The following is a 12,182-nucleotide window of genomic DNA, read 5'->3' as shown; positions in this document are numbered from 1 at the left end:
GTCTGTCATTCAATTAAAAGTTACCAATCATAATAAAAGATAGAAAAAAATAGGCACTAAAAACAAACTCACAAGTGATCCAGATATTGGAGTTGTCAAACTTGGACTTTAAAATGACTGTGACCTGTGATTGATATGCTCAAAAAATAAGTGACAAGATAGTGAATTACACCAGGCAACTGGAATATGTAAAAATGATCAAAGGGGAATTCTAGAACTAGAAAACATAATAACAAATTAAGAATGCAAAAGGCAAGGTTAACAGCAGATTACACAAAGCTGAAGAGAAGATAAGTGATCTGGAAGATAGAAAATAACCATACTGAAGCTTGGAGAGAAAAGGATAGAAAACAGAGGGAAAAAAAAAGCAATCTATGAGATATAGTAAAAAGTAAAAAGGTTTAACATACATACAAATAGAGTTTCAGAATGGGAGAAGGGACGGAATGAGGAAGAAACAATATTTGAAGAGATTAGTGGCTGAAATTTTTTTAAACTTATGAAATATTTCAATTCAAAAAACTCTGTGAACCCAAGCAGGATAAATTCAAAGAAAACACACATCATAATAAAACTGCTCAAAACCAAAATAGGTTAAAAGCAGCCAAAGAGGGACAATTATCTTTAAAGAGAAACAAGATGGAAACTAACCCTTCAACAAAAATGAAGGAATCCAGGGCTTCCCTGGTGGCGCAGTGGTTGAGAGTCCACCTGCTGATGCAGGGGACGCGGGTTCGTGCCCTGGTCTGGGAAGATCCCACATGTCGTGGAGTGCCTGGGCCCGTGAGCCATGGCCGCTGAGCCTGCGTGTCCGGAGCCTGTGCTCCGCAATGGGAGAGGCCACAACAGTGAGAGGCCAGTGTACAGCAAACAAACAAACAAAAAAAAAAAAAAAAAAAGAAGAAGGAATCCAGAAGACAATAAAAAGGTATCTTTACAGTACTGAAAGAAAATATCTACTGACATAGAATTCTATACTAAGTAAAATATCTTTAGAAATAAAAGCAAATTAAACAGGTTTCCAAGCAGATAAAAATTGATAGCATTTATTGCCAGCAAACTCACATTTAAAAAAATACAAAAAGGCAGAAGGATTATGATCCTTGACAGTTTCATGGAATGTAGGAAAGAATAAATAACAATTGAAAAGGTAAATATATAGGTAAATCTAAATAAGTATTGACTGATGATAATAATAATGTATTTTGGGTTTAAAATATATGTAGAATTAAAGCTATAACAACAATAACAGGAAAGGCTGAGAGAAGCTATATGGAGTTTAAAGTGTTCAGAGGTCCCTTTATTGTTTAGGAAGTGGTAAAAGTAATCATTTATATTATACTTTAATTAAACTCAAAGACATATGTCATAATCTATAAGTTAACCACTCAAAGAATAAGTAGCTAAATGTATAACCAACAAGCTAATAGAGGGGAAAATGGAATAATAAAAAATAGTGAAGCAAGCAAGAAAGGAGAGAAAACAGCATAGAGAAAATGGGACAGTTGGAAAATGAAATAGTAAGACGGTAAACTTCAACACACATATATCAGTAATTATATTACATGTAAATAGACTAAAATCCAGCTAAAAGATAATGATTATCAGATTGGGTTAAAAAATAATTATATACTGCTTTTAAGAAACACATTTTAAATATATTAGGACACACGAAAAAGTAGAAAGTAAAAATATAGGAGAAGACATATCATGCAAACATTACCCCAAAACAGCTGATGTAGCTATACTAATATTAGATAAAGAACACTTTACGGCAAGAAACATTGCTAGAGGTGAAGAGGATTATTTTATAATGATAAAAAGATCAACACCCAGAAGATACAGTAATTCTACACATAAATTCATCTTACTACATAGCTTCAAAATATATAAAGCAAAAGTGACATGATTAAAAGGAGAAATAGATGAATCCACAGTCAAAGAGGGAGATTTTTAACTATCTCAGTCACTGATATAACAAACAGACCAAAAATATCAACAAGGACATAGCAGAGTTGAATAAATCCTTAACAAACAACCTAGATGTCATACATAGAATATTACACCCTTAAATGTTAGTATGCACATTCTTTTCAAGTGTTTGTGGAGTGCTTATCAAAATTGACCATATTATGGACCACAAAGCAAGTCACAACACTTTTTTTTTTTTTTTTGGCGGTGCCGCGTGACATGCGGGACCTTAGTTCCCCAACCAAGGATTGAACCCATGCCCCTTGCAGTGGAAGCTCAGAGTCTTAACCACTGGACTGCCAGGGAAGTCCCCACAGCACATTTTAAATGATTGAAATAATACAGAGTATTTTCTGTGACCACAATAATAAATACATTACAAAAATATAAAAAGAAAATAAAAATAATTTGAAATTACACTATAGTCTCAATTAAAGAAGAAATCTCAGGGGAAATTAGAGTATTTTGAACTGAATGATGTTGATAAAACAACATATCAAAATTTGTATGATGCAGCTAAAGCCATACTCAGAGGAAAATGTATTGCTTTGAATGAATATACAGTTGGCCCTTGAACAACACAGGTTTGAACTGCACAGGTAGGTCCACTTATACGCAGATTTTTTCCAATAAGGACGTACTGCAGTACTGTACAATCTGAGATTGGTTGAATTTGAGGATGCAGAACCATGGATATGGAGGACCAACTGTAAAGTTGTACTCAGATTTTTGTTTTTTTTTTTTGCGGTACGTGGGCCTCTCACTGTTGTGGCCTTTCCCGTTGCGGAGCACAGGCTCCAGACGCGCAGGCTCAGCGACCATGGCTCACGGGCCCAGCCGCTCCGCGGCATGTGGGATCTTCCCGGACCAAGGCACAAACCCGTGTCCCCTGCATCGGCAGGCGGACTCTCAACCACTGCACCACCAGGGAAGCCCTGTTCTCAGATTTTTTAACTGTGTGGGGGTTAGCACTCTCACATTGTTCGAGGGTCAACTGTTTTAGGAAAGAAGACTAGGACTTCCCTGGTGGCACATTGGTTAAGAATCCGCCTGCCTATGCAGGGGACATGGGTTCGATCCCTGGCCTGGGAAGATCCCACATGCTGCGGAGCAACTAAGCCCGTGCACAACTACTGAGCCTGCACTCTAGAGCCCACGAGCCATAACTACTGAGCCTGTGCTCTAGAGCCCGCAAGCCGCAATTACTGAGCCCGCGTGCTGCAACTACTGAAGCCCACACAACCTAGAGCCCATGCTCTGCAACAAGAGAAACCACCGCTCAACGAAGAGTAGCTGCTGCTCGCCACACCTGGAGAAAGCCTGCGCACAGCAACGAAGACCTAACACAGCCAAAATAAATAAATAAACAAAGAAATTTTTTAAAAAAGTCTAAAAATCAGTGATCTAGGTATCATCAGAAAAAGTAATTATCCCCAGAAGAGTTTGAAGAATTGTGTATTGTAAAGTTTAGAAATTAAAGAAGTATAATAATCATTAAAGCCCAAAGTTGGTACTTTGAAAGACTAATAAAATTAAGAAATCTCTGGCAAAATTTGTCAAGATTAAAAAAAAAGAAGATGCACATTACCAATATTGGGAAAGAAAAAGGGAATATCACTATAGTTCCTGTAGACACTAACAAATAAAATATTATGAACAATTTTATGCCAAAAAAATTGTAAATTTTTGTGAAATGAACATATTCCTAGAAAACCAAGAAAAAAATAAAAGAAAAAAATAGCAAATGGCTGAGAAAAATATAGCAAATCCGGATAGTGTTTTATCTGTGAAAGAAATTGAATCTGTAATTTAAAATCTTCTCTCAAAGAAAACTGAGGTTGAGATGGCTTCATGGTGAGTTAATTTTCCCAACTGTTTGAGGAGGAAGTAACACTAATCATATAAAACATCTCAGAGAACAGAAGAAGGGAAGGCATTTTGCATTTTATTTTATGAGTTCAGCAATCCTGGTCCATTATGGAGTTTCCCGTGCCTATTATATATGTCTTAAAACTAAAATTCACCTCATACCTTTACTGTGTAAACAGCTCTTCACCAGGTATTTAACACATATTAGATTTTGTTTATTCTCTTTACTCAATTCAGCAGATAGTCCCAGTGGCACAAAATGATTCAAGTGATGCTAAATAATTCTCCCTCATATGTACGCTGGCAAACTAGCATAGAACAGTATTCTAGGAAAGAAAGATTTTTGTTGACAGAATAGCCTCCTCCCCGCCCTGTACTCTGGAAGCTGATAACATTAACTTAACTTAATGTATTTGTTTTTCTCCTGCAGACTCCATTAATAATATACCTCTTTCATTTCCTGATTGACTATGCTGAATTGGTATTTATGGTAAGTAACCTTCCACATAAAATCAATATGTATGTATTTTTAATTTTAGAGTCTTTTTTTTTTTGTGGTACGCGGGCCTCTCACTGTTGTGGCCTCTCCCGTTGCGGAGCGCAGGCTCAGCGGCCGTGGCTCACGGGCCCAGCCGCTCCACGGGATGAGGGATCTTCCCGGACTGGGGCACAAACCTGTGTCCCCTGCATCGGCAGGCGGACTCTCTACCACTGCACCACCAGGGAAGCCCAATTTTAGAGTCTTTTAAAATAAATTTATTTATTTTATTTTTGGCTTTGTTGGGTCTTCATTGCTGCACGTGGACTTTTCTCTGGTTGCAGCGAGAGGGGGCTACTCTTTGTTGCAGTGTGCAGGCTTCTCACTGCGGTGGCTTCTCTTGTTGCAGAGCATGGGCTCTAGGTTGCATGGGCTTCAGTAGTTGCAGCATGCAGGCTCAGTAATTGCGGCTTGTGGGCTGTAGAGCGCAGGCTCAGTAGTTGTGGCGCACGGGCGTAGTTGCTTCGCAGCATGTGGGATCTTCCCGGACCAGGGATCGAACCCGTGTCCCCTGCATTGGCAGGCGGATTCTTAACCAATGCGCCACCAGGGAAGCCCTAATTTTAGAGTCTTTTATCTTCTTGTTTTTAAGGGGAAAAAAATCTATATTAGGAGCTGAGGAGTTTCTCAGAACATAAAAGCAAAAAGCTATCTTAAATGTGAATTCATGGAACTGTGATGGTTTTATGGATGTGTGAGGAGTAGTCTCTGGCATCTGACCAGTTCCAGTTCCTTATAGTTTTAAAATTTGATTTCTGGACTATGTATTCTTGAATTTCTAGCTTCAGGGTTCTATGATTGGCTTTAATTGTGGTGCCAGTATAGAGGGCATCCGGAATTTCCTAAGCATTCTGCCAAGACATTCTGTGCAGAAGACATAGGCCAGATGAGACTTTAAGGGCAAGAACCTTCAAAATTGAGAAAACAGGGCTATATTTTGAGTGTAGAAATTTGAAACACTTGTCTAATCTAGAGTTGAAAATCTGGGTCAAGTAGGAGGTCCACTGAGGTCTTCATTAATAATTATAATGGCTGTGGCTTGTTGAGGGCTTACTGTGCGCTAAGTACTTGACCTGCATCAGGCCTGCAAAGCAGTGGGTATTATTCTCATTTTATAGAAAACTTAAATAACTTGCAATTACAGAGCAGATGTGGGACACCAAACTGATGTAAGCCTCAGTGGGTCCTAGTCCTCAGAGTTTTCTGGTCAGACCTCCCTGAAGAGGCTTTATCTTTGTAGTCAAAGTGAGGGTTGAGGTTCTACCTGAATGTAAGAATTCAGTACTGGATAGTCCATCACCGTCCCAAAACTCCATACTCTGGCAGCATTCCATTACTCCTGTACTAATTAGGTTCATTTCCTTTTATTTCTCTTTCTCTTGACAGATAACTGATGCACTCACTGCCATTGCCCTGTATTTTGCAATCCAGGACTTCAATAAAGTTGTGGTGAGTAGTCAGTGGGTGGGACAAAACCAGTGAAATTCGGTAGCCTGATGATCTCTGTTATCACAAAAAATCAAAGGTCATGTACTTAAAGATCAGCTGTCTTAAAATCCTAAGAAGTGGGAGTGAAGCTTCTGGCTTGTTCAGCCATCCCTGGAATGACCAAACCCAAACCAATAAGACAGCTTTACTAATATATATAGAAAGGTCAGCTTAATCTTCGTGGCTTAATATCCACTCACCTATCCAGGTTCAGACTTTTTGGAGTAAATGGAGTTGAACTACTGTTATATTAATGAAGACCGTTAAAAATCTTCCATTCTGGGCTTCCCTGGTGGCGCAGTGGTTGAGAGTCAGCCTGCCGATGCAGGGGACGCGGGTTCGTGCCCTGGTCCGGGAAGATCCCGCATCCCGCGGAGCCGCTGGGCCCGTGAGCCATGGCCGCTGAGCCTGCGCGTCCGGAGCCTGTGCTCCACAACGGGAGAGGCCACAACAGTGAGAGGCCCTGAGAGGCCCGCGTATCGCAAAAAAAAAAAACAACAAAAAACTTCCATTCTTTTCACCAGTTTTTCTTTCCAAAAGAAAATGAATAGAGCTTTTAACTCACTGTCTTATGCCCATCCAAGGTAAAGCTGGATTCCCAATGTAGTTTCTATTTCCCTGCAGAGAGCAATCTTAATTGGAAAATTTGGCATGTATTAAATACCTATTGAAAACCATATGTAATAGCCAAGGAGAATTGTGTAGTGGGACCATTCTCATTTTCCTGGATTCTGAGAGAGTTAACAGATTAACCATGTGTACTATCTATGTAGTTATTTTAAAAATTGTCTGCAGTCCTCATTGACTGGCTGGGAGCCACTGAGAGGATTTAGACTGGGGTGAGTGAAGGCTGCATTCCATTGATGTTGTCTGTGGTTCATTTTCACTTGTGTTACCAAGTAATAGAACCAGAATTAGCAGTCTGCCTTTCTGTGCTCTGGTCATCAGTAACATAAAGTGGGTGAATTCTAGAATTTTAGACCTCAAAGAGATTTTTAAAATATCTGGACTGAGGGTTCTTAATTTGGGGTCCATTTATAGGCTTAACGGGTCTATAAAGCCCTTGAAATGGCATGAAAAATTGTGTGTGTATGTGCTTATATCATTTTTTCCAAGAAGAAAGTCCATAGTTGCTATCAGTTACTTTTAAAAGAGATACTTTTAATTTAGTGCGTCAGTTGCTCAAGGAGTCCTTGATTACCCCCCTTAAGGGATTAAGAACTGCATATTAGAGACTTAACATCACTAAGACCAGGGAGTATACATCTTAAGCTAATGGAGCATTTGTGACAACATGGGTGAACATTGAGGACATTTTGCTAAGTAAAATAAGTCAGACAGAGAAAGACAAATACCGTATGATCTCACTTATATGTGGAATCTAAAAAAGTCAAACCCATAGGAATAGAGAGTAGCTTGATGGTTGCCAGGGGCTGGGGGGTGGGGGAAATGGGGCGATGTTGGTCAAAGGTACTAACTTCCAGTTATAAGATGACTAAGTTCCAGGGATCTACTGTGCAGCATAGTAACTCTAGTTAACAGTATCGTATTGTATACTTGAAAGTTGCTAAGAGAGTAGACCTTAAATACTCTCACCACACACACAAACACACACACACACATAGTTATGTGAGGTGATAGGTGTGTTAACTAACCTTATTTTAATAATCATTTTGCAATATATGTGTATAATATGTCCAATCACCATGTGTACCTTAAACATACAATGTTATATGTCAATTATATGTCAAGAAAGCTGGAAGAGAAAAGAAAGGAGAATTTTAGGGCTGATGTAAAATGCTTTAACAGGATTCCCTAGAAGGCCAGAGATGAAATAACTGGGCATGAGATTTATAAGCAGAGGAATTCAGAAATAAAATAGTAGTGGTTATTTTCTTCTCCCAAGGTAGTTCGTGTATGTAAACTCCAGTCTTTGTTCTTTGAAGTTACCTGCTCAAATATTTAAGGATGGGACTTCCCTCGTGGTGCAGTGGTTAAGAATCCACCTGCCAATGCAGGGTCCACGGGTTTGATCCCTGTTCCGAGAAGATCCCACATGCCACGTAGCGACTAAGCCCATGCGCCACAATTACTGAGCCTGCGCTCTAGAGCCCGCGAGCCACAACTACTGTGCCTTGAACCTGTGCTCCACAGCAGGAGGAGACACCGCAATGAGAAGCCTGCGCACCGCAACAAAGAGTTGCTCCCACTCGCCGCAACTAGAGAAAGCCCCGCGTGCAGCAACAAAGACCCAAGGCAGCCAAAAATTAATTAATTAATTAAAAAAAAACCCTCTTTATCTCATCTATGAGAATTGGGCGATTGGGATTGACATGTATACACTGATGTGTATAAAATTGATGACTAGTAAGAACCTGCTGTATAAAAAAAAAAAAGTGCTTTGTACCAGAATGATTACTGTGTGTTGTAGGGGGAGGGGGCTACTTGATAATTTTATGTTGTTTTCCATAATTCCTTGGAATTTTCTTTCTAAAATAGATAAATTTCCTTCAGGAATTCCAGAAAGCCTTTAGAGAAATATTCTTAAAATTGTTTGCTTTACAAATGTATGTTATTATTTTATTGAGAAATAAGATTAAAATCATCTTTCTGATTTTAAGATAGAAAAAATAATGTAGAGAATTTGCCATTCGCAGACCTTCATTAAAAGAATGATCAAAAAATGTGTCTAAGAAGGAAATAGATGGAAGGAAGGACAAGCATTTACTGAGTAAAAGAACAATAATGAAGACTTATCTGGGGACTATTACAAGATGGATTGATTCACATGTTTCAGTGATTAGAATGGACATCTTTGGAGGCCACTAGTCTGCCTATCATAGTGTCCTTGGTACTTTTGCTTTCAGCATCCTAGTGGGCATGTCACTGGTGGTATCTCCTTGTGGTTTTAATTTGCTCTTCCCTAGTGACTAATGATGTTGAGCATATTTTCATTTGTTTATTTGCCATTTATATGTTTTCTTTTGTAAAGAGTCTGATCAACTTGTTTCCCATTTTTATTGGCTTATTATCTTTTTATTAGTGAGTTTTAAGTTTTCTTTATATATTCTGGATTTAAGTCCAGAACAAATAAAAGTTTTATAAAAAAAAATCTATTAAAAAAAATTTAGGGGGTGAAGGGTCATGATGTTTACAACTTACTTTCAAATGGTTCTGGAAGAAAAATGGTTCCCGTGTGTGCTTTTGTCTGTGTGTGTGTGTGTAGAGATAAAGAAAATGTGGCAAAATGTTAACAGTTGGTGGATCTACGTGTTTTATTGAATTATTCTTTCAACTTTTCTGTAGTTTGAAAGTTTTAAATATAAAACACTGGAGAAAATAATAGCATGTATATATGGGATATATGTGAATATCTAAGGGAGGTTTGGTGGCTTTCATCTAAGAACACAATCAGATCTTTTCAAAGAAAATATAAAACTGAAATGTGTTGGGGTTTTTTTTCTGAAATGTGTTTTAATGAAAGTTGATTAGAGATGCTACCATCATATGCATTCATTTTTTTTTTTTTACTGATCAGCTGTCATATACTCCAGTTAAAACAATTTTTAAGGGGAGGAGAAGCTTATGGGGAAATAATGAAACTAGGTTTCAGTGAGTTTCTTAACAAAGTCAGCTTCAGTGTCAATAGAAGAGATACTTTTAATTTAGTGCGTCAGTAATTTTAATTCATTTCTTAGTTATTTCTGACTTTATATGGAAACATATAGAGATCTCTTTTTTTTTCTTTGTGTGATTTAAAGAGGGAGAGAGAAAACTGAATGAGCTATTGTCAATACCCTGGTTTTGAGCACACCAAGGCAGGGTATGCTATCTGTTATCACCAAGATAAAACTTTATCACCAAATAAAAATTCTGGAATAGTTTTGCTTCTCCATCCTCAGAATTCAGCCTACTAGAACATTACGTTTCTTGGTTAGAATAAGAGTTTCATTTACCCTGTGTCAAAAATTAACTCATTCTAAATGGCAGACTTTGATGATACTAACATACTACTGTTGACTTGGATAGAATATTAGCACATCTTCCCCCAAATCTTTCCCAGTTTGTCAGAATGGGCCCATATCATATAGTCTGGAAGTATTTTAGTCTTGCTAGAATTTGAGATTTTTTATCCCTGGTAATGAAGCTGTGTCTGCACCCAAATGCATCCTGGTAAACTATGGTGCAGAGATGGAAGACTCCAGCCCCACCCCAATCTCCAACTTGAGCATGTGGAATATGAATGCTGATTGATTGTGACCAGTTGATTCTCATGACAGTTTACATCTGCCTCACTTGACAGAAGCAATGTTAGTCTAGTCTGTCCTTTGCTGAGACTGCGCTTATTTGGAACTCAGAATTCATGTTAGAAAGCTGCAGGTGGTTTGATAGGGAGTGATAAAAACCTGTATCCCCTACTATGCTTAGAGGGTTGTGAATTTGGAGGATAGGTTCCTGAATTTGGAATGTGCTGAGGCTAACGGTTGGAGATACAGTGGGGGTGGAATATTCATCCCCCCCATAGGTTTTGGGGATGCAAAGGGGTGTAGACACAGCTTCAGTGATTAGAAGAATCTCTTTATTTGGAGTAGGGGAATTATGTCCTTGCAAAAATCAACCTTTCAAGGGACAGGGAAATGGCTGCGTGGGGTAGTGGGTAAAAGGGAAGGAAAACTCCACCCTGGAGATTTTTTTTAATTCAAAAATTTCTGCTAAAATATAACATACATATGGAAAAGCTGATTAATGATTACAAAGGTAACACATTCAGGTAATTACTTTTTAGGTCACTTTTAACCTCTCCTGCTTTAAATCTCATTGTTGTTGAGGCTTCTGAATATACCTAGAAATATACCTATCTTTGGATTTTAAATTGTACTCTTTAACCTTATTTATTTATTTACTTATTTTTGGCTGTGTTGGGTCTTCATTGCTGTGGATGGGCTTTCTCTAGTTGCGGCGAGCGGGGGCTACTCTTCATTGCGATGTGCGGGCTTTTCATTGTGGTGGATCCCCTTGTTGCGGAGCATGGGCTCTAGGCTCGCGGGCTTCAGTAGTTGTGCCGTGCAGGCTTCAGTAGTTGTGGCTCGCGGGCTCTAGAGTGCAGGCTCAGTAGTTGTGGCGCACGGGCTTAATTGCTTTGTGGGCATGTGGAATCTTCCCAGACCAGGGCTCGAACCCGTGTCCCCAGCACTGGCAGGCGGATTCTTAACCACTGTACCACCAGGGACGCCCCTCATTTATTTTTATACTTCTAATATTTTCTTGGTGTGTGTGTGTTTAATTTTCCTTAGATTTTTAGCCACTTTCCTGTCTCTAACTGGATGCATGGGGATGTTTTAAAGGGATTTTGTCTGTGCTTAGGGGATCTGAGTCAATATTGAGTTCTAAGGCCAGGCATAATGGTACCTGTGCTGGTGAGATTGGGGGAGACAAAAAGAAAGGTAGCATCGAATCTGGGGACTGCTGACCTGACTGCCCTTCTCTCGTGGAGACTCTCCTTTCATAAAATCTTTCTGTTTTAAAGTATTTTGGAAGATCGGGGTTACAAGGAAGTTTTCTTTCCTTGTTGGCACAGTGTCACCTTTGCCCAGGGCCTACACATCCCTGTTTAACTGCCTGCATCTCTTACTGTAGTCCTGCTGGCTGGCTTCCAGCCTGGGGAATGGGCCTGTATTCCCATCTGTCTCTCTGGCTGCTACTGGGTGAACTCCCTGTTTCCTTTTAACAGCCTTCTTTGTGGCTCTCACACCCTCCAGGTGGCCTTCTTTTTGCAGTAGAACTCTAGAACCCTTAGCTAGTGGGGCCTCCGTCCTTCCACCACTGCTGCAGCTGTCCTCATTGACTGCTTTGTTTGCTAAGCCAGCCCCCTTCTCTCTGATAAAAACATCTTAGTTTATATTTTTCCCTTTTAATTAAATAACCCCAGCTGTGAATGGCAGCATAAATCTTACTGATGATAATTCCCACCACTTAACTTGGACTCCCAGAGATGATCAAAGGGAGGTTTTTGAAGTTTGTTCAGGTTTTTTTTTTTTTGCGGTACGCGGGCCTCTCACTGTTGTGGCCTCTCCTGTTGCGGAGCACAGGCTCTGGATGCGCAGGCTCAGCGGCCATGGCTCATGGGCCCAGCTGCTCTGCGGCATGTGGGATCTTCCCGGACCGGGGCACGAACCCGTGTCCCCTGCATCGGCAGGCGGACTCTCAACTACTGCGCCACCAGGGAAGCCCTGTTCAGGTTTTTTGATTAAGCCTCTACCTAAACCTCTGCAAGAAATCTGTGGTTACCTGTATTTCTATGATTATCCTGGGATTT

At 39.7% G+C, this 12,182-nt stretch overlaps 1 protein-coding gene across 1 annotated transcript in view; it reads left to right on the top strand.

Annotated features, from left to right (window-relative positions):
* The window catches only part of PIGU (phosphatidylinositol glycan anchor biosynthesis class U), a 117,954-nt gene that overhangs the window by 16,549 nt on the left and 89,223 nt on the right, over positions 1-12,182 (top strand). The window contains exons 3-4 of the mRNA XM_065892495.1: positions 4,271-4,330; positions 5,765-5,827. Of these exons, the coding sequence (XP_065748567.1) occupies positions 4,271-4,330; positions 5,765-5,827 (123 nt within the window). The remainder of the gene's footprint in view (positions 1-4,270; positions 4,331-5,764; positions 5,828-12,182) is intronic.

The sequence above is a fragment of the Phocoena phocoena genome, chromosome 15 (genome assembly GCF_963924675.1).
Source record: "Phocoena phocoena chromosome 15, mPhoPho1.1, whole genome shotgun sequence".
In the NCBI taxonomy this organism is placed as follows: domain Eukaryota; kingdom Metazoa; phylum Chordata; class Mammalia; order Artiodactyla; family Phocoenidae; genus Phocoena; species Phocoena phocoena.
The sequence above is the reverse complement of the archived record's forward strand: the minus strand, read 5'-3'. Positions and strand labels throughout refer to the sequence as shown.